The sequence below is a fragment of the Anolis carolinensis genome, chromosome 2, assembly GCF_035594765.1.
Source record: "Anolis carolinensis isolate JA03-04 chromosome 2, rAnoCar3.1.pri, whole genome shotgun sequence".
NCBI classification, from domain to species: domain Eukaryota; kingdom Metazoa; phylum Chordata; class Lepidosauria; order Squamata; family Dactyloidae; genus Anolis; species Anolis carolinensis.
In genome coordinates this window covers 182,576,937-182,600,227 of record NC_085842.1, presented here as the reverse complement: position 1 = coordinate 182,600,227, position 23,291 = coordinate 182,576,937, and the positions used below count along the sequence as shown (strand labels likewise).

The following is a 23,291-nucleotide window of genomic DNA, read 5'->3' as shown; positions in this document are numbered from 1 at the left end:
TCTTCAGCTCCTGGCTCAAAGTGACACTAGTAACATTAAAACTAACACCTTTTATACCTGCCTACAATTCCTCAGTATATAATTATATATGCCAATGAGCTGGCATATACTGAAACTTTATGAATAACATAGGGTGCAAATCATGTGGATTATCTGATTGGATAATCTGAATTATATGGCAGTGTAGAAAGGGACCTGATAGACCTATTTGTAGGTCACTCACTTCATAACTGTTCCTTTGACAACAACAGCAACCCCTTTAAGGCCCCTTCTACACTGCTATATAAAATCCAGATTATCTGCTTTGAACTGGATTATTTAGCAGTGTAGACACATATCATCCAGTTCAAAGCAGATAATGTTTATTTTCTGCTTTGATAATGTAGATAATATGGCAGTTCCACACTGCCCCTTTATCCCAGGATTGGATCCCAGATTATCTGCTTATCCCTGATTACCTGGCTGTGGAGACTCATATAATATAAGGGGCAGGGCTGTGGCGCAGGCTGTTGAGCAGCCTGCTGCAATAAATCACTCTGACCATGAGGTCATGAGTTCGAGGCCAGCCCGTGGCGAGGTGAGCACCCGTCAATTAAAAATAAAAAATAGCCCCTGCTCGTTGCTGACCTAGCAATCCAAAAGATAGTTGCATCTATCAAGTAGGAAATAAGGTACCACTTATAAAAGTGGGGAGGCAAATTTAACTAATTTACGATGTTGGAATGAGGAAGTGCCGTCAGAGTGGATGATGAAGCAGCTGCTCCCCCCTGTGGCCAGAATTGAACATCCCCTCAGGAGAAGGCTAAATTGCCTCTGTGTCTGTCTGTCTCTGTCTGATGTGTTTATGGGCATTGAATGTTTGCCCTATGTGTGTATAATGTGATCCGCCCTGAGTCCCCTTCGGGGTGAGAAGGGCAGAATATAAATACTGTAAATAAATAATCCAGTATAAAGCAGATAACTTGAGTTCAGATCCTGGGATATAGGGCAGTGCAGAAGGGGCCTTAGTCACAAAGTTATTTCAATTAGAGAGCATCTTTTCATCTCTCCCACACTATCTGTATAATACCAATACTATAGTTTATTTATTCTTTCTTTATTTGTGTTTATTGTATGCCTTGAAGTTGTTTTCGGCCCCTTCTGCACTGGTATATAATCCATATTATCAAAGCAGATCATCCTTATTATCTGCTTTGAACTGGATTATATGAAGACCCTTTCAGAGAGGCCCTTTATCCCAAGATGTGATCCCAGGTTTTCTGTTTATCCCAGATTATCTGCCACTCAGACTGGCAGTGTGGACTCATATAATCCAGTTTAAGGCAGAAAACCTGGGATCAGATCCTGGGCTAAAGTGCATGTCTAGAAGGGCCCTGAGTCTACAATGCCAGATAATCCAGTTCACACACACACATAATTTATTGCTTATTTCACCTAGATTTATCATTGTGATTGCACGATACACCTACACACTGTAGCCAATGTGTTGTATAGTTTATCTACACTGTAAAAAATCGTACTTACTCCATAGGTTTTTTTTTTTTTCGTGTCAGGAGCAACTGGAGTTGCTTCTGGAGTGAGAAAATTGGCCATCTGCAAGGACGTTGCCCAGGGACGCCTGGATATTTTGATGTTTACCATCCTTGTGGGAGGCTTCTTTCATGTCCCTGCATGGAGTTGGAGCTGATAGAGGGAGCTCATCCGCGCTGTCCCCGGGTGGGATTCGAACCTGACATCCTTCAGGTCAGCAACCCAACCTTCAAGTCACAAGGCTTTTATCCCCTAGGCCACCGGAGGTGTTGATATCCTGATACAGGATATTCTTGACATTTTGCTTGCAGTGAAATTCTTTGAGTTTGAATATAGTTTTTAAAACTTGCCTTTTAAGCTACAGTTCTCAAGAGAATTTGGACTTTTTTTCTCAGCATTACATTGTTGTGGAGTTGTAGTAGTAGTTAGTGGTTGATGGGAGGTGAGCATGCCTAGCTGGTTCTTTCCCAATTTGAATTTTAAATATTCGCACAACCCCACTTGACAGCATATATGTTCATCCATATTCATAATGTGGGGGAGTAAAATGGCTATAGTTCTGTGGCCAAAAATGATGAGAAGGATTGGAAATGTGCACCATCACCTAACAGTGAGAACGGTTTGCTTGGAGAAATGTGTGGCTGGTTATGGTGGACTCTCTATGACGTGCTTGATGTGCTTTGCATTAAGGGTATCATTGTAGACCAAGGCAATGTGGCACCAAACAGAACTTTTTTCACCAGTGTAGCAAGCCTGTAGTTGCTTCAGTTAGGATTAAAAGCATGCTGTTCACACAGAACAGCAATATGTTCAAAGGGGTGTTCTCCACAATACAGAAAAACATGAAATGGCAATCAATCTCTAAATATATCTATATGATATTTATGTTTGCAGTCATCTGGGAAGCCTGACTTGGCCATAGTGGCCCATGCTCTTGTTACATCCCCAAATAGACTACTGCAACATGCTCTACATTGGGTTGCCTTTGAAGACAGATTGCTCACCGGAGCCTCATACAGGGAGCACACTAGTAGGCTACCGAGCACAATTCAAAGTGCTGGCTTTGGCCTATAAAGCTCTAAACCAGGGGTCCCCAAACTTTTTAAACAGGGGGCCAGTTCACAATCCTTCAGACCGTTGGAGGGCCGAACTATAGTTAGCCACCAAGCAATAATACTAATTAATAACAACAACAACAACAACAACAACAACAACAAAGAGGGTTGGAAGAGACCCTTTGGGCCATTGAGTCCAATGCCCTTCTGCCTTTGTGCACCGAAAGCACAAGCAAAGCACCCCTGACAGATGGCCACCCAGATTCAATGTTAATAATAATAATAATAATAATAATAATAATAAAGAGGGTTGGAAGAGACCCCTTGGGCCATTTAGTCCAACCCCCTTCTGCCTCTGTGCACCAAAACACAAGCAAAATATCCCTGATAGATGGCCACCCAGCCTCAATGTTAATAATAATAATAATAATAATAATAATAATAATAATAATAATAATAATAATAATAATACAGGGTTTTGGAACACAATACTCCTGACCTCACGATTGTATTAAAAAACAAAGTATGGATTGCTGATGTTGCAATACCAGGTGACAGCAAGATTGAGGAGAAACAACTGGAAAAGCTGACACGATATGAGGATTTAAAGATCAAATTACAAAGACTCTGGCACAAGCCAGTCAAGGTGGTCCCAGTGGTGATCGGCACACTGGGTGCAGTGTCTAAAGACCTTGGCCTGCACTTAAACACAATCGGCACTGACAAAATCCCCACCTGCCAGCTGCAGAAGGCCACCTTACTGGGACCTGTACGTATTATTCACCAATACATCACACAGTCCTAGACACTTGGGAAGTGTCTGGAATATGATCCAGTACAACAGCCAGCAGAGTGTCTGCTGTGGACTCATCTTGTTGTGTTGCAAATAATAATAATAATAATAATAATAATAATAATAATAATAATAATAATGGTTGTAAGAGAAGAAGAAACCCCTTGGGTCATTTAGCCCAACCCCCTTCTGCCCTTGTGCTGTGGGGGCCGGATAAATGGCTTTGACGGGCCGCATCCAGCCACCGGGTCTTAGTTTGGGGACCCCTGCTCTAAACAGTTCCGGTCCAGCTTACTTGTCTGAATGTATCTCCCTCTATGATCCACCTCGGGGGTTAAGATCATTAGAGGAGGCCCTGCTCTCGATCCCGCCACCTTCGCAAGTGCAATTGGTGGGGACGAGAGACAGGGCCTTCTCAGTGATGGCCCCTCCTCTGTGGAACTCCCTCTTTAGTGAAATCAAATTGACCCCCTCCCTTCTGTCCTTTCAGAAAAAAACTCAATACATGGCTGCGGGACCAGGCATTCGAGCAGCAAACGCAGCAATAATAATAATAATAATTTATGTGTCTGATAATGATTAGACCCTGGACTAGGGCCTAGACTTGTGAAATTTTTAAATTATGTTTTATAATTGATGTTTTTATTATGTGTTTTAATTGCAATTTGTTTTTATAATTGTTGTTTTGGTATCTAATGATTGTCGTTTTTGAAGCCGCCCTGAGTCTGTTGGATTTTTGGTTGTGTATGAAATGTAAATCAAGTGTTTCTGCTGTTTTGCAAGTGTGTGTTTCAGCAATGAAACAGTTAACAGTAGGCCAGTTTGACTGACAGCCTGCTGTGACCTATGAGACATGATTGGAGGTCGGAACTTCCTTCGGACTAAGGAATGTGCCTTCTTATCTCTCTTGTTGAACTGTGAGAGAAGAGCCGAGCCGAAGAATGCCAGCTTCGAGCGATGGACTTTGCTGCAATTGTAAGTATCTCTGTAAATATTAAATAGATGTTTGAACTTCAGACTGCAGATGTCTGTGAGTCTGTACTGCTACTCAGAATGAGAGCAGCAGTCTGACATTGAAGAGGAATTGGTGAAGGGCAGAAGTTCACCAATTCGTCAGGGTGCTGGTTTGGAGCTGTTGATCGATGGTTTTGAAGAAACCCACCAACACGCACCCTGACCCCCTGGCACTAATATTGACAGAGTCCTCCCCCCCCCCCCCGGTGTGTGTGAGAAGAAGCGAATACAAATGTATGAAATCTGTCTGCTTCACATTTTATACTTACAGTTTTAGGCACATGCCAAAAGCAGGGGTAGAAGTTGGACTTTGGCTTTCATTATTCCTGCCAATGGTGAGGAATGTCGGGAGCTCCAGTCCAACAACATCTGGAAAGCAGTATTTTGCCTGATCCTGGTTTTAAATTGTGCCAAGATGCCCCTAGTATCCCAATCTGTGCTCAAACCATGTTTCCAGGAAGAAAGGTTACAGTGTATTTGCCTGAACAAAATAATTCAAAACAGCAAAAGATCGGCAATTATTACTAACTTTATTGGACACCTTTACAGAAGTTAATATTGCACATGTTTTAAGAGAGAGAAAAATTAAAACCCAAAGAGATATCTTTTTTAAAAAGAGAGCAAAGACTTATGAAAACAATCCTTATATCCAGGTAGAAAGCCAAAGGCACAGACATGAAATTTAGAACTCAATAGAGGTTCCAGTCACAAAATTCTGCAAAAAATGGACACTGTTACCCTTTATAAGCTGTTTGTAGATAGGCCATTAGTAGAATACAAATAGTTTCCATCATACACAAACACAAGGAGTGGATAACTAATAATAAATGCCCTCTCCAAGTCTTGTGTCCGCCCACAGAATTGGTTTTGTATGAAATGGTGTCATAAAGCTACAGCTCCACCTGCTTCCAGGTTCAGAAATAACAACATAATGCAATTTAAGGCACTACGATGCAGCTCAGTTAACATCAATTGCAGTAGGGCAAAAGCCGCAAAGATGGCTAGGTCTTTTGTGATTGGCTATAAGTGATTCTGCATAGCATAAGCATTGTGGTACATAGGAGAAGCAAGTGGAATTAAAACAGGGCTATTTTCTCCAATTAGGACATAAAATCTCGTCCTTGCACTTTACTATTGTCTTCTATCCAAAGATATTATGCCCCATCTTACATTGCTCACCCCTAACCATCGGACTTATGCACTTTATCCAGCAGCCCTATTTTCAAAAGTGAGTTGCACTAGCCCGCCCATCTATGCCTAGAAATGGACTTTATTTCAGGCTCATTGGTTATTGGTTCAAGATAGTTTTTATTTTGTCACAACTGCTATGCTGTTATGTTTTATTCTGTTTTATGGTATTGTGTATGTATTTTAATGTGTTTATATATTACGATGTTGACTGGGCTCGTCCCCTTGTAAGTTGTTCTGAGTCTCCTTGGGGAGATGGAGGCAGGGTACAAAAATAAAGTTATTATTATTATGATCATCATCATCATTATCGAAAGTTTTGAACTAGAAAAGGAGGAGGGCAGGAATGAAAGAAAAGCCTGGAGTTCTATGCTCCTAATTTATTCCACTGTTGTTCCAAGTGTCATTTGGACTTCTTTGTAACTTTTGTTGAAACACAAACAGATCTAGACGCATGCTAGAAGGTTAGTGGTGATATAAGATCCTTCGTTGATGGAACCGATCCCTACAAGTCTTTATGTGTAAGTGTATATTTTATTCCCTTCCCCTCCTCTCTGAAGGAGGCTGGATCTTCGCTCCTTGACAAACATGAATCTATTTTCTTCTTAAAAATTTAAATTGTTTGTCAAGGTATGTATGTGGCAATATTCCCTCTTGTCCTGGGGTGCCGGGGGGAGGGGGGGCAGAACTGAATGGGGGAATTCACTTTTTGCTTTGTTGGGACACCCAAACACTCCAACCCTAAAGCACTGGAACAGCCATGCTCTTTCCTTCAGCATCAGGTGCCATCCTGTGCCTCTGGCAGGTGTTCTCACCCTCCGTCCCCATTTTATCCAATTCTCCCATCAGTCTATTAGGCACCACCCATTAAATTCCAGGTTTTACTGTTTTGAATCCCAGGGGGTAGAGCTTCAAGCAACTTAGAAAATCCCTTTCATGCAGAACTCAGAAAAAGTACTTTTTGGATTACAAATCTCAGAATCCTCACTGGCCTTTCCAGTTACAGTATTTTCAAAACATTAATTGAAAATTACTTGGCCTTTGGAACACTCACATGTATAATAGTAAGTGAAGGCACAGCTGAGAAAGATTAAAAGGAAATGAGTCTGTGAACAGAGACATTTCCAAGTCTTTTCTGCTTCATCAACACAATTTTAGGGCTCAAACTTTAGAGCACTTGCAGGCTTGATGCAGGGCCAAAAGAGGTAGAATATGGTATCAGATTGGGCTTCACATGCACAATAGGGTCAATTATTCTCAAATGTTTTCTAATATCTGCCAAGTCTGCCAAAACCTGGTAGTTCTGAGCTGGAATAGAGGACGGTTTTGGGCTGAAGCTAGAGAATGGTTTCACACTTGAATTTGTGTTTCTCATGGTGCCTATCATTTTTCAAATGTCAGGAGAAACCCTGGGTAGCAGGAAGTGGTAATTATGAAAATTCCTCACTCCACTAAGACTTGATCTACATTGCCCTATATCCCAGGATCTGATCTCAAATTACCTGGCAATGTAGATTCATACAATCCAGTTCAAATCAGATAATACGGGGTCGGATCCTTGGATATAAATCAGTGTAGATCCTGCCTTAAATTGCAGTTACCAGAATTCTTTAGCATTTGTTGCTGGGATCTGCAATCAATCAACATCTGGAAAGCTGCAGTATTCCTATCCTAAAAGTATGAAACTGAAGAATAGCCTCTCCCACCCTTCTACAGTCAGGATTATGCACAGAATACAGATTGAGTATCCCTTATCCAAAGTATAAGGGTCCAGAAGTATTTCATATTTTAGAATATTTGTATTAACATATGTATGTACAATGTGATATCTTGGAGATGCAGCCTAATTTTAAATGTGAAATTTATTGATGTTTCACATACACCTTATAGACGTAACCTGAAGGTAATTTTATAAATTTAAAACGTACTATTTGAGCCATCCATGTGGATAGTTTCAACCTTTGGAGTACAGGTATTTTGAAATTCCAGATAAGGCAGTGGTTCTCAACCTGTGTGTCCCCAGGTGTTTTGGCCCATAACTCCCAGAAATTCCAGCCATCTTACCAGCTGTTAGGACTTCTGGGAGTTGGAAGGCCGAAACATCTGGGGACCCACAGGTTGAGAAGCACTGAGACAAGGGATGCTCAATCTGTAATGGGTCCAGAATAGCACTCAGATGCTAGAGGTTTCCACCAAGATAGAAAATAGTGACACTACAAGTGTAAACAAATTTAATTGCCTCTCTGTAAGAATGTGAGGAAGTCAAGGGGTCATGTCCTTGGTCTAAAGCAGTGGTTCTCAACCTGTGGGTCCCCAGGTGTTTTGGCTTACAACTCCCAGAAATCCCAGCCAGTTTACTAGCTGTTAGGATTTCTGGGGTTGAAGGCCAAAACATCTTGGGACCCCCAGGTTGAGAACCACTGGTCTAAAGACAGCATATTCCCTTAATCCTAAGAGAAGATGAAGTATCTGTGGATCACAGTTTGTTGATGAATGTCAGCTGAGTGATTGAAAAGGTGTGTGTGAAGGTTGGGACTAGAGGAAGATAAAAGGAAAATATGTTGAGCAGAGAGGGGATGAGGGAGACGAGAGTCCATTGGATCTCTCTGTGATGCAGCAATAATAAAGGGCGATTGTGAGTACTTTAATAGCTTGCCAGCTTCTTGTGTTTACCTTACCTGTGGCAGAGGAACAGCTTTTTAAACATACAGTCCCAAGCTTATGCCATGTCTCTGCCAATCGAAGAAAAAAAAACTCCCACTCTCCCAGAACAAAATAGACTACCATTCCCACGATCCTTTGATGGAAGCATCACTGGTATTATACTGACATCATCTTGTAATGCAAACATTCCTGAATGATTGTCTTTTATGATACACGGGCTCAATGTGAATGTTGAAGATCTGCAAAAGTACAGAATTCCCTGGATCAACTGCTTTTCAGTACTTCCTACACTGCACAATTACCCAACTTAAGAGGATGGAATTAAGATGATGTCAGATACAGAATGAGTGACACCTGGCTCGACAACAGCCCATGTGAAAAAGATCTTGGCGTCTTAGTGGACTTTGGACAACAAGTTGAAAATGGGCCAACAGTGTGATGCAGCAGCTAAGAAAGCCAATAGTATTTAGGGCTCCATCAAGAGGAGTAGTGTCTAGATCAAGGGGAACCAAAGTGCCTCTCTATTTTTTTTATTCTACTTTGGTTAGACCTCACCAGGAATACTGTGTCCAATTCTGGGCATTGCAATTTAAAAGAGATATTGACAAGCTGGGAGGTGTTGCCTGAATCTGTGCCTCAGATTCAAGGCCAACTTCCATGATATATTTTTGTGCATATCGAAAGCCTCCACCTGTTATGAGAAGATGGATATTTCGTAGCATAGAATAGTGTCATAGTTAAATTTGTAAATTGGAAAGCTCCCAACATGTGTATCAGGTCCGGAAAAAGGCACTGTTTGAGTCATTGCTACATTGCAAAATAAACACAAGAGTTTGAATGTGAATATAAAATTGATTCATGTACATTTATGAATTTGACAAAAAGGATACTGTGGCTTCCAGGTGTTTTTGGGCTGTACTCACAGCATCTCTGAGTACACTAGCAAAAATGAATTGCAGTCCAGCCACCTCTGGATGGTCACAGAATGCTCACTCCAGATTTAACATCTCAGATGGCCAAGAACAACCTGAGGTCCAAAGATGTTTTTGGCCTACAACTCCCAGAAATCCCAGCCAGTTTACTAGCTGATCGGATTTCTGGGAGTTAAAGGCCAAAAACATCTGGGGACCCCAGGTTGAGAACTACTGGCTAAGAATATGTGTGAGAAGTATGCCTTGAGCTCTAACTTTTGTTCTTGTCAGTGCCCCCCTCAGTTGGGGCACTTTCATTGCACACAATAATCCCAGGAAAATTCCACTTTAACTACCATAGCAGCACCCTATGGGAGCCTGAAATTTCTAGTTTAGATTTGGCAGCTAAAATTCCAAGCTAAAGAGTCTTCTAGGATTCCATAGGATGCAACCATAGCAGTTAAAGGGGAATCATAGTGTAATTGTGTGTTATGAAAAGACTCTTGGTTGCTATTCCCAATCACAAGAGTTCAAAGATGCTATTTGATGTTGTATAATTCAGGAAGCACTGACTGAAAGCAAAATACAAGGTTCCAAGATCCCATAAAGTTATCGGCCATTGCTGATTCTTCAAACAAACAGCCATCGTGATTCAGAATCCATTGCGACCCTTACCCTCTGCTCCACACAAAGCAAGAGTTGCTACATCAGAATAATAAAACTGGAACCCTTGTTTGTCTATCAGAATCAGTATATTTCAAATGCAGGGCTATTACTGGTATAATGCAGACTGGTAAAAAAAAAAACTGGTCAGATCTGTACCTATTTGCCTTTGTGCCAATGGCTCTGTGTAACTATCCCACCCTTCCTTTTTCCTGGGAATTAGCTGTTTGGCAGCTGTTGTTATCACGCTCTGACTGTTCTTTCTGCGTACGGTCTTCCCCATGACTCTTTCATCTATAGAATGGTTTTTACTTCCTTACTCTCCTCCTACCCACCCCCTCCAAATTCCCCATTAGTTTTCTTTTCCCCTTTCATTCCTCCCTCCCCCCTCCCTCCCCCATAATCCTCCTATAAGATATATATTTATTTATTTTTTGTAGTTGCCAAACTGAATAGCCAAGCGATCAGTGGCGCAGCGGAAAGTAGCTGGTTGCACTTCCCAGTAGGGTACTGGGTTGGCAAAAAGGCTGATGCCATGGTACGAGGCACGCTTCACCCCAAAGCCAACAGGACAGAAGTCATTGACACCAATATGGGTAATGTTGTTGGAGTGAAGGTATACAACCTGTGGAAGAAAGACGTGAGACTAGATTAGTGGCAGGACATCAAATGCATCGGATTTCACCAGGTCACCATGAAATTTGTGACATCTAAGATGTATAAAGGAGCCTCCAGTGGCTCAGTGTGTTAAAGCGCTGAGCTGCTGAACTTGCAGACCGAAAGGTCCCAGGTTCAAACCCGGGAGCGGAGTGAGCGCCCGCTGTTAGCTCCAGCTTCTGCCAACTTAGCAGTTCGAAAGCATGCAAATGTGAGTAGATCAATAGGTACCGCTCTGGCGGGAAGGTAACGGTGTTCCATGCAGTCATGCCAGCCACATGACCTTGGAGGTGTCTACGAACAACGCCGGCTCTTTGGCTTAGATAAGCACCAACCCCCAGAGTCAGACATGACTGGACTTTACGTCAGGGGGAAACCTTTACCTTTACCTAAGATGTATAAAGATTTCATCAACCAAAATGCAACCAAAGACAGGAAACTGTTTATCCCATGTGGGGGGAGTACTTCGAAGGCAAATAAAATAATTAGCTCAGGTTCAGAATACAGTAGAGTCTCACTTATCCAACACTCGCTTATCCAACGTTCTGGATTATCCAACGCATTTTTGTAGTCAATGTTTTCAATACATCATGATATTTTGGTGCTAAATTCGTAAATACAGTAATTACAACATAACATTACTGCGTATTGAACTACTTTTTCTGTCAAATTTGTTGTATAACATGATGTTTTGATGCTTAATTTATAAAATCATAACCTAATTTAATGTTTAATAGGCTTTTCCTTAATCTCTCCTTATTACCCAACATATTCACTTATCCAACATTCTGCCAGCCCGTTTACGTTGGATAAGTGAGACTCTACTGTACTTTCAGTTGAAACCAGAACCTTTTCTGTGAGTCTTGATGGAAGAACAAATGGCGAAAAAATATGAGAGACATGTGCTGCAAGACTGTGGCATGTATAGAAATGGAAAGACATGGCTAGCCCATCACAGGAAGACTGTTTAATGAAATTATATGATCTTACAGAGGTAACGGCACTCCATGCAGTCATGCCGGGCACATGACCTTGGAGGTGTCTATGGACAACGGCGGCTCTTCGGCTTAGAAATGGAGATGAGCACCATCCCCCAGAGTCAGACATGACTGGACTTAATGTCAGGGGAAACCTTTACTTTTTTTATAATATGTAGAAGTTCATTTAAAGTATGTTCTAGGCGAAGTATGATGTTCTTGAACCTACAAATATTAGCTGGAAAACCGGGAGACGTCTGTCTTCCCCTTGCTGCCAATAAGCTGCCAGTCCCAATTCAAGGTGCAGGTGATGACCTATAAAGCCCTACACGGCTCGGCCCCTGCCTATCTCCATGATTGCATCTCCCCCTACAAACCATCATGGGCATTAAGATCTGCCAGGAGGCCCTCTTCTCGCTCCCACCACCATCACAAGAACGGTTGGTGGGGACAAGGGAGAGGGCCTTCTCAATGGTGGCTCTGGAAAGCCCTTCCCAGAGAGATCAGACAAGCCCCCTCACTGCCTTCCTTCCGCAAGGAATTGAAAACTTGGTGGTTCCTGCAGATCTTTGAGCAGGATTAGCCCCTGGCCCTCCCTTTTGACCCCAGCTCAGCACTTTATCTGCTTCCTGCCCCAAGCCCTCCTGTTGCACAAGACTTGAATAGCACTGTATAGTTGACCATTCCAACGTTGAACTCTGGGTCACCATAACTGGCCCGTAAGGGAGTTTTGTTACTAGTTTTATTTTTCATTGTTCTGATCGTATGTTGTGTATTTATGTTTACTACTTGTATTATTTTAAATTGTTGTAGGGTTCTGTTTATTATGTGTATTGTATTGTATTGTTTTATTGTTTTATCATGTTGGAAACCGCCCTGAGTCCCCTGAGGAGATAGGGTGGTATATAATTAAAGTTTTATTATGACACAGCAAACAAGATAGATATGCTGGGATTTCGTATCAGAAAATCACAAGTCGAATACTTCCCAAGTGTCTAGGACTGTGTGATGTATTTTCGGATGATGCGTGCAGATCCCAGTAGGGTGGCCTTTTGCAGATGGCAGAGAATAATTTTGTCAATGTCTATTGTTTCCAAATGCCGGCTGAAATCTTTTGGCACGGCACCCAGTTATTATTATTATTATTATCATCATCATCATCATTATCATTATCATTATTATTTTGGTTTTAACTTAATGTTTTGGTGCCATATATTACTGTAGTCTGTAGACCATAGTTTTAATTAGCATAGGTTGCAATGATGGTTAGTTTTCCTTTGTAGTCTTACCTTGGACATTGTTTTACACTGTTTAGAAATAGTTTCTTAGTAAACATATATTTCAGTAAAAGAGGTCTTCAGCCTGTGGTGGGTCTTCCTTTGATGACCCACTATAATGCTTACTAGTTGAAATCTGTATATCTGTGCGGTGGTTTTCATGGGATGGGAAGAAGAGAGGCAAAAAGATGGTGTGGGTCCCAGTATTTCTGAAAATCGCTGATTTAGCATTTTAAAAAATCTCTGCTGGACTTCATAATTACAAAGATGTGTTTAAATATATATCAGCAATGCCTGATGAAATCTCAGAAAGGTGGGCCACTGATGCTGAACAAGATCTTGGGAAAGTCAGAGGAGCTCCAGCACTCTGTATATAAATAAATCCTTACTTTACCCTGCAATTAAGCTGAATAGAAATTCTTTATATAAAATACTGCAGAATTGTTGGGCAAAAAAGAAATAATGCAAATTTGCCTAATTCAAACAGGTCAGGTAATTCAGCTTTTCTATAATGGAAACTGAATTCACACACACACACACACACTGTGCACTACTTCAATCTACCTTTGCTAAATTATAACAACATTGTGGGTGACCTTACAAAATTTCTGGATATGACAAGAAAGGTCAAGCTGACATTTGGCCTCCATCCCCGCTATTTTAACAAGCTAGCTGAAGAAAGGAAAACAGTGTCCACTGTGAGGCCTTCTACCTACTTCACAACTGTTCCTAGTGAAACCAGCCCTGAACCAACAACAACATATGGATGCCTGCCATAGATGTGGGCGAAACGTCAGGAGAGAATGCTTCTGGAACATGGCCACACAGCCCGAAAGACATACAACAACCCTGTGATTCTGGCCATGAAAGCCTTCGACAACACAACAACATTTTGTCATGTTGTTCTGAAATACAAGGTTATGTGCATACTAACTAAAGAAAATATGCTTTTTAAGGCAATTTCCCTTGATGGCAAATATAATGTTTTCATACTTCGTGAACTGTACTTTTTGCCAGAGAGAAAATGTGACCTAGTTATTCATTCAATTTGTAAATACAGTAGAGTCTCACTTATCCAAGCCTCACTTATCCAAGCCTCTGGATAATCCAAGCCATTTTTGTAGTCAGTGTTTTCAATATATTGTGATATTTTGGTGCTAAATTCGTAAATACAGTAATTACAACATAACATTACTGCGTATTGAACTACTTTTTCTGTCAAATTTGTTGTATAACATGAAGTTTTGGTGCTTAATTTGTAAATCCATAACCTATTTTGATGCTTAATAGGCTTTTCCTTAATCCCTCCTTATTATCCAAGATATTTGCTTATCCAAGCTTCTGGCACAGGTGGGAGAGGAAGCCAGCTGCAACCAGCTGCAATGAATCACTCTGACCAGGAGGTCATGAGTTCGAGGCCCTCTCGGAGCCTATGTTTGTCTTGTCTTTGTTCTATGTTAAAAGGCATTGAATGTTTGCCGATATGTGTAATGTGATCCGCCCTGAGTCCCCTTCGGGGTGAGAAGGGCAGAATATAAATGCTGTAAATAAATAAATAAATAAATAAGTGAGACTCTACTGTACATATAAAATACAATAAAATAAAAGTAACATTTTTCAGAAACCCAAGACAAAATGAAATGGGCCAGAAAACCAGTGAGTCAAGAAGTGAAGAATAAAGGAGGATTCTACCCACTTGCTCAAAGTGGAATGATTTCCCACTGTCACGTTTGGCTGATACGTTTTCGAAGCACAATCTGAGATTTCATCAGGACATTTTCCATGGGTTTGTCTATGTTTATGTTAGCAACATTTAGATCAGGAATCTGATATAGCCCTGCCCAAAGGCACTAAGATTTCCCAAGTTTCAGTATGCTGATCCCTGCACCACACATGCTTTCAAATATCCTTCTGAAACTGGCCAGGCAAAAGGGCCACTCCTCGTCCTTGTTCTGTTCTGTAACATGCCACCCCACATTCCCAAGTACCTGCAGAAACTTGAGATCTGGCAGTCCAGGAGGGACCTTTGACAGCTTGTTATTATCCAAATGCAACTCGCGTAGGATAGGCAGGAAAGCCAGGCTGCCATTCTCAATCATCCTGATGTTGTTGTGTCCTAAACCCAGTCTTCAGAGAAGAAAAGAGAAGAAGAGAATGAAGGGTTTGGTCAACAGGGCAGCCATCAATTAATCAACAGACAATGTGTACCTTTATCAGCAAGCCAGTGCTTAGTAGTTTGCATTTGCACCAGGGAAAGGTATACCAAAATACAGATAATATTTTGTATAAACTAGGCAAGGAAGATCAAGTTACATCTAAATACTTTGCATTAGAAGTATATCTCATAAGAATATAATGTTCCTGGACAACGCCATCCTCTTCTATCTGCCCCATGTCACAGTTACTGTGAAGATTGCATCTAACTCAGAAAAAACAAGGAATTTTGAGGGGGTGGCAATCATGTTACATCACCAAGTGTGGGAGGGGGATAGATCCCCCACCCAGTAAAGAAAAAAAGGGAGAGAAGCCAAGCAGCTGCCTCATTTCCATCATTTTGAGATGTCATGATCCAGTTCTTTGGTTTAAAAGGCCCTGTTCACAATACAGTTGGCCCCCTCTATCCACAAATTCTGCACCCATGGATTCAACCATTCACAGCTTGTATGTATATATGTGTGTGTGTATATATACAGTAGAGTCTCACTTATCCAAGCCTCACTTATCCAAGCTTCTGGATAATCCAAGCCATTTTTGTAGTCAGCGTTTTCAATATTTTGATATTTTGGTGATAAATTCGTAAATACATTAATTACGACATAACATTACTGCGTATTGAACTATGTTTTCTGTCAAATTTGTTGTATAATATTGATGTTTTGGTGCTTAATTTGTAAAATCATAACCTAATTTGCTGTTTAATAGGCTTTTCTTTAATCCCTCCTTATTATCCAAGATATTCGCTTATCCAAGCTTCTGCTGGCCTGTTTAGCTTGGATAAGTGAGACTCTACTGTATATATATATAATCCAAAGAACAAATCTCATTTTTTTTCATTTTCCATAAGGGACACCATCTTCCAATAACAACAACAACAACAACAACAACTTTATTCTTATACCCCGCCCCATCTCCCCAAAGGGACTCGGAGCAGCTTACATGGGGCCATGCCCAAACACAAATGTCACCATATAAGCATTGAGCAGCCACAGATTGTGGTATTCATGGAACCAAACTCCAGCAGGTACAAAGGGTTTACCGTAAATAATAGTAGCACTTTGATTCCACTTGAACTGCCCCAGTTGCATCCTATGGGATCTTGGGATTTGCAGTTTAGGAAACGGTGGTTAGAATCCTCTTCTAAAGAGCTCTAGTGCTCCACAAAACTATAAACCTCAGGATGGATAAAATGAAATTATAGTGCTATAACTGGGCAGGAGAAGAGGTGAGAATACTAGAATGTGCCTAGTTAGCTCACTTAAATATTTGTACTTTTATTAGAGGAAGTAAAGTCTGGAAAAGTTTGTTGTATGTCTTTCGGGCTGTGTGGCCATGTTCCAGAAGTATTCTCTCCTGATGTTTCGCCCACATCTATGGCAGGCATCCTCACAACCTCTGAGGATGTCTGCCATAGATGTGGGTGAAACGTCAGGAGAGAATACTTCTGGAACATGGCCACACAGCCCGAAAGACATACAACAACCCTGTGATCCCGGCCATGAAAGCCTTCGACAACACATCTGGAAAAGTTGTTTTGGCAGTTGGTGTGTGTGTGTTTATGAGATATAGTTCCCTGAATCTCCCAGCCAGGGATTCCTGACATTATAGTCTAAAAAGTAAAGTTTGCAAAATCCGAAGGAGAGGATGTGATATAATTCTATCTATAACCATACCTGTCAGAATGTCTCTGATGAAGCTATATATCTATCCTTGCTCTGGACATGTTAGCTTTCCATCTACAAGCAAATTGTATGACATAAGGCAAGAAATTATGACCCTGCAGTTGCAGAATCCCAGGTTTCTTGGGTGAGAACTGATAGCAGTGTTTGAGTTTCTTAATAAGAGTTGCTAGGTCAGATTTCAGTGTCCCAAACTTGACACATAGGGACAACCTCTTATATCGGAGCCAGACCCTAGTGGTGGCATTAAACATGATATTGTAAACATCAACCACAATTGCATGGGGTGGATCATTCACATCAAAAGTACCAAGACTAAAAAAAGAATGTGTGCATGTGTGTGAGAGATATAACTTCTCAAGGTATCCCAAGACACCCCCTCTCACCAACTCTGTGAGCCAGAATAGAGAAATCCAAGCCCCGAGGCGTGGGGAACCTACTCTTAACTGGGGCAAATGTAAGATTCTAGTGGTAAGATGGTAAGAGCTATTCCTGATGGTAAGAGCTATTTCAGCAGTGGATTATGCCTGTCTTGAAGGGTGGTGGAGTCTCCTTCTCTGGAAGTTTTCAAACATTTCTCAGGGGTGTTCTTACTGTGTCTTTTTGCATGGGAGAATGGGGTTGTACTGGATGGCCCTTGGTCTTTTCCAACTTTATGATTCCATGAGCCTAACATTTAGTAGCTCCGTATGTCACTGAAAATAAGGGCTGATAAACGTTTGGCTTAAAAATCAGAAAGTACATTTCAAAAACTGCTAAAAATGCCCTTTAAAAGAAATTCTGATCTACAAAATGTAAACTGTTACATATAAACAAAAGTAACATATTTTTCCCACTTGTTATACCGCTTTTGTTGTTTCTTTGATAAACCCTGGTTACAAAAACAAAACCTGTAGTGAATTACAGATACAGTTGAGTCTCACTTATCCAACACTCGCTTATCTAACGTTCTGGATGATCCAACGCATTTTTGTAGTCTATGTTTTCAATACATTGTGATATTTTGGTGCTAAATTCGTAAATAAAGTAATTACTACATAGCATTACTACGCATTGAACTACTTTTTCTGTCCAATTTGTTGTATAACATGATGATTTGGTGCTTAATTTGTAAAATCATAACCTAATTTGATGTTTAATAGGCTTTTCCTTAATTCTTCCTTATTATCCAACATATTCGCTTATTCAACATTCTGCCGGCCCGTTTATGTTGGATAAGTGAGACACTACTGTACTTCAATTACAAGTACCATTGTACTTGCAAACTCCAGTGGTTCCCCTCATAGGGCAGACACAAACATCCTATATGGGCCCTATGTTTTGTCTTACATGTCAGATATACCTCTGTACAATGACTTAACTAGAAAAACTCTCCAACTGCCCTAATTTAGCAGCTATGAGTTCAATGAATCCTCTGCTGTCCCACTTTCTCAGCTACTATTAAATTGTCCCAACTTCACTTTTTCCCTTCCACTTTTCTCTTTTCATCATCAAACTTTATTACAGCCCAAAGACCCAATTTTCTCAGCAAAAAGCATGCACAGCAGATTCATAAACCAATAAAAACCACTTTAAAAAGGATGGGTGCAATTCTAGATGCATGGGAACAAGGGTAAAAACACTGAAAATATATACAAGGCAAGATTCAACCTGATACAAGAAGTTGTCTAATCCTGGCTACCTCGAGAGTAACTTGGCAACAAACAAGGTCAAGTGGGGAAAATTCTCACCTAATAAATACTTTACTTGGAATTGGGCAGATCTACTGGGCAGGTTTATCAGTAGTGGGTTAATAATATGTAGTTGAGCCTGCTTGTAAAAACTGCAGAACAATAAAATGTGGACCGGGCTGTGCAGATGGTTAGTAGCCAGCTGCAATAAATCACTATTGACCGAGAGGTCATGAGTTTGAAGCCAGCCTGGGTCGAAGTAAGCTCCCAACCATTAATAGTCTAGCTTGCTGTTGACCTATGCAGCCTGAAAGACAGTTGCATCTGTCGAGTAGGAAATTTAGGTACCACTTTAAGTGGGGAGGCTAATTTAACTAATTTACGACACCATAAAAAACTTCCAGCAGCGTGCGGAAGAATGAGGAAGTGCTCCATCAAGGACTCGGTGTCATAAGTGGATGGTGAAGCGGCAGCTCCCCCTGTGGCCAGAATCGAGCACACCCTCATGAAGCCTGAAGCTCTGTGCAGACCCGTAGCCAGGATTTTTATTCGGAGGCGGGGGGGGGGGGGGGGGCGGCTGAGTCTGAGTGAGAGAGGATCTACTCTAGCAAACCTTTTGTATCGTTATCCCAATACCCCCCCATGGTGATCAGATGATGATATGAATAAACATAACAATTTAAATAATATGTGTGGCGGGACTTCAATGCACAGGTGCGAAGGCCTGCCGAGTACACGGGCGCGAAGGCCTATTGCGACCTCTGAGTGGTCTGTGGTGCGGCGGCATCCTCTGGCGAGAATGCAGCTCACAGAAGGCAATGTCCCACAGTCTGTGTTTAATAGATTTAAGTTTTCGCTTTTCTCTTTTGATCTTGGCTTATTTTAATTGCTGAAAACTGAGTTCAAACTGCCAAAGTAATTTGCACTCAATAAACTCAGCAGGATGGAGAAGACAGGATGGAGTCTTGTCTTCCTTAGAAACCTCAGACAAAAGCAACGTCTCAGCTTTGTGTTCTTTTACTTTATAATTTTGGCATTTTGGCTGCACTGTGATATTGCTTGGCCTCATGTGCCCTGGTTATAATCTGTGAAATGCTGGGGGCGGGAGAAAAGGTAAAATCCCTTTTTTCCCAATACTGCAGTTGCAGTCAGAACCCCTAGATTCTAATAACAAGATTTAATTTCAAGAGATTCTATTCATGGATCTGCTGCCTGAATCTGTTTTGGCCCAGGGACTCTCACAGCAGCCAGCAGGTGGGAGTCGAAGCTGGACAACTCCCACTTTTCAGCAAAAAAAACTGTTTCTTGTTCCTTTTTAAAACAATGTGGGTGACTACAGAAACAGGCTATTGATTTGGAGAGCAGATTTTCTCTGGGACAGTTTCCAAATCAAAATGCTTCAAGGAAGGAAGGAATGAAAATGACTGAAAATAGAAAAGTTGCTGAAGGCTGATAAGTATGGCTCTTTCTCCCTCTGGTGGCTGAAACCAAAATGATATGATTGTTCAGGAATTGATTTTTTTTTTTCATGTCAGGAGCAACCGGAGTTGCTTCTGGAGTGAGAGAATTGGCCGTCTGCAAGGATGTTGCCCAGGGGATGCCCGGATGTTTTTGATGTTTTACCATCCTTGTGGGAGGCTTCACTCATGTCCCCGCATGGAGCTGGAGCTGATAGAGGGAGCTCATCCGCGCTCTCCCCGGGTGAGATTCGAACCTGGCAGCCTTCAGGTCAGCAACCCAACCTTCAAGTCACAAGGCTTTTATCCCCTAGGCCACCAGAGGCTCCCAGGAATTGATAAATGAAATGTATACAATAGATCAGGGATGTCCAGACTTTTAAAGCTGATGGCCAGTTCATGGTCCCTCAGCCTATGTTGGGGAGCTGGACATACCCTGTTTCCCCAAAAATAAGACAGCCCCGAAAAATAAGACCTAGTAGAAGTTTTGCTGAATTGCTAAATATAAGACCTCCCCCGAAAGTAAGACCTAGCAAAGTTTTTGTTTGGAAGCATGCCCAACGAACAGACCACCAGAGCATGCAGGATTGGCAAATGTACATACCAGTTGTACATGGAAATAATGGTAGTAAAAAGAAATTCTTGATAGGATTCACAGTTTGTCTGGTTATGCTGGTTTGTGATGACAACTACTGTACAGTATATAATAAATGTTCATTTTTTTGTTCAACAATACATGTGAATTCTTCTTTATGGAAAAATAAGACATCCCCTGAAAATAAGACCTAGCACATCTTTGGGAGCAAAAATTAATATAAGACACTGTCTTATTTTTGGGAAAACATGGTAGTTTGAAAAAAAACATGAACACATTCCAATGCATACTGCGTATGTCTTATTTGTAGTGCAAAATTACTATGAAAAAGCATTACAATATTTAAAATGGAGAACAATTTTAACCAATGTAAGTGTACCAGTCTTTTAATGGGAAGTGTGGGCCTGCTTTTGGCTGATGGGAAAGTGAAGTTAATTAGGATTGTTGTTGTTGTGTGCCTTCAAGTCATTTCAAACCACTGTCATATACTGCCTCAAAGTCTGGTGGAGTCTCCTTCTCTGGTGGTTTTTCATCAGAGGATGCTACTGTCTGAAACTGTCTAAAACAACACTGTCTGAACCTTCCTTTGCAAAGAACTAAAATAAAAAATGTTATGGAGGAAGGGGGAGAGAGAGAGACAAGGGGCCATTTGGACAGGATGCCCAAGGCTGGAGCCACCCGAGGACAAGATGAAGCTTAATCAGGGTGAAGGAACGCAAGAGGCTACCATCTCTCTTTCTCTCCTTTAGAGTGGCCTACCTTTTTCGGGGCCTTGAACCATAGGAAGGAAGGAAAGAAGGAAGGGAGGAAGGCCTAGAAAAAGAGGGCCAATGGAAATTTGAACAGGGGCTGCAACTGGCCCCTGGGCCAGACTCTGGACATGCCTGCAGCAAATCCTTGGTATCCCCCCCCCCCCCGGGGACTTGGGACTTGAATGTCAATTCATGGGACTTGAATGTCCAAGGACTTTGGTATCGGGATACCAAAGTCCTTGGACATTCAAGTCCCATGATACCTAATTGCATAGTAAACTGGTGCTCTTTACATGAAATGGCAAAATAAAAATCAAGATTTGCTTTAGGAAACCTTCAAGGGGAAGTGAATATTTTTAAGCCGTGGATAGTAAAATCTGTGGTGCAAAATCTATGGATATGGACATGGGGTCATGTTTATATGCTACACATTCAAATCTGTTTGATGATGGTCATCATTATTCATACTCCTTATCTACCTCTCCCTATAGATCAAGTTGCAGCACAACAAATTATTAAATACACAAGTTAAAACAACATAGAAAACCAATGATTTTTTTTAAAAAAAATCAATCAATATGTTAAAAAAAAACATAATTTAAAATAATCTGGATAGGTCTGCTGGATGCATGTTTTAGCACTATCTTTGCTTTCTTGTATATCTGCCCGATAAGGAATGTCCGCGTTTCACCCCTATCCTCTGGTGGCCTATGAGATAAAAACCTTATGACTTGAAGGTTGGGTTGCTGACCTGAAAGCTGCCAGGTTCAAATCCCACCCGGGGAGAGTGTGGATGAGCTCCCTCTATAAGCTCCAGCTCCATGCGGGGACATGAAAGAAGACTCCCACAAGGATGGTAAAACATCAAAAAACATCCGGGTGTCCCCTGGGTAACATCCTTGCAGACGGCCAATTCTCTCACTCCAGAAGCAACTCCGGTTGCTCCTGACATGAAAAAAAAACCCTATCCTCTTATTCAGGGAAATCTCTATGTTGGGTTCAGGAATGAGGCAAAATGGCTTTTATTATGATCAAAGACTAGCATATGTTGGGTTTTTTTTTTGTTTATTACTATCTTGGGTCTCATTCTAGGAGAAATAAAGGAAATAAATGAATAATCCTGTTAAAATTATATTTGATTTATGGTTACACTACAATTGAGATATCTCCAAGATACTGTGTTATCAACAGCCCCGCTCAGATCTTGCAAACTCTGGGCTGTGATTCTCTGGACTGAGTCAATCTATCTCTGTTTTGAGACCCAAAAAACCATATAATCCAGAATATCAAGGCAGATAATCCACAATATCTGCTTTGAACTGGGTTATCGGAGTCCACACTGCCATATAATCCGGTCTAATATGGATTTTATACAGCTGTGTGGAAGGGGACTAGGTCTTCCACTTTTCCTACTGCCTTGTGTATTACTAAACATTTTCATCTTTTCTAATAAGTCATTTGTCTCTTGATTTGTCCAATGTACAATAGTCTCAATTTAGTTACTCTGACTTGGAGTGACAGGGATGAAATTTGGAGTGTATAAGATGGACGCCACTTTGTAGCATGCTTTCTAAATGTACATAAGGTTTTCCCCCTCCCCAAATATGTTATATCTATGTCTATTTTCTCTTCTGTGAATTGATTGGATAGGCTGTGTGTGAGAGTATGTGTTAGACTCAATATTTTTTGCCATCCTGACCATATTTTGATGTTGTTTGGCCACATGGGTCCTAATTTTCATCTATGAAATGCTGGAGGATGTGAAAAACAACAAAATACCAAGAGTAGTTCTGTAAAATATCTGCAGATCATAGAATCATAGAATCATAGAATAGTAGAGTTGGAAGAGACCTCATGGGCCATCTAGTCCAACCCCCCGCTAAGAAGCAGGAAATCGCATTCAAAGCACCCCCGACAGATGGCCATCCAGCCTCTGCTTAAAAGCTTCCAAAGAAGGAGCCTCCACCACAGTCCGGGGCAGAGAGTTCCACTGCCGAACAGCCCTCACAGTGAGGAAGTTCTTCCTGATGTTCAGATGGAATCTCCTTTCCTGTAGTTTGAAGCCATTGTTCCGTGTCCTAGTCTGCAGGACAGCAGAAAATAAGCTTGCTCCCTCCTCCCTATGACTTCCCCTCACGTATTTGTACATGGCTATCATGTCTCCTCTCAGCCTTCTCTTCTGCAGGCTAAAC

General features: G+C 41.3%; 1 protein-coding gene and 1 long non-coding RNA gene across 4 annotated transcripts in view; one reads left to right on the top strand and one right to left on the bottom strand.

The window, feature by feature from the left end:
* Positions 1 to 4,247: 4,247 nt before the first annotated feature.
* The window catches only part of LOC103277754 (uncharacterized), a 94,308-nt gene continuing 75,264 nt past the window's right edge, over positions 4,248 to 23,291 (top strand). For both annotated transcript variants that reach the window (XR_010003121.1, XR_010003120.1), the window contains exon 1: positions 4,248 to 4,353. This is a non-coding gene — a long non-coding RNA (uncharacterized LOC103277754). The remainder of the gene's footprint in view (positions 4,354 to 23,291) is intronic.
* Positions 4,906 to 23,291, bottom strand: part of bgn (biglycan) — a 165,939-nt gene continuing 147,553 nt past the window's right edge. For both annotated transcript variants that reach the window (XM_062971252.1, XM_003216896.4), the window contains exons 7-8: positions 14,718 to 14,856; positions 4,906 to 10,443 (exon numbers count right to left, since the gene is read on the bottom strand). In XM_062971252.1, coding sequence (XP_062827322.1) covers positions 10,246 to 10,443; positions 14,718 to 14,856 — 337 coding nt within the window. In that variant the 3' untranslated portion in view covers positions 4,906 to 10,245. The remainder of the gene's footprint in view (positions 10,444 to 14,717; positions 14,857 to 23,291) is intronic.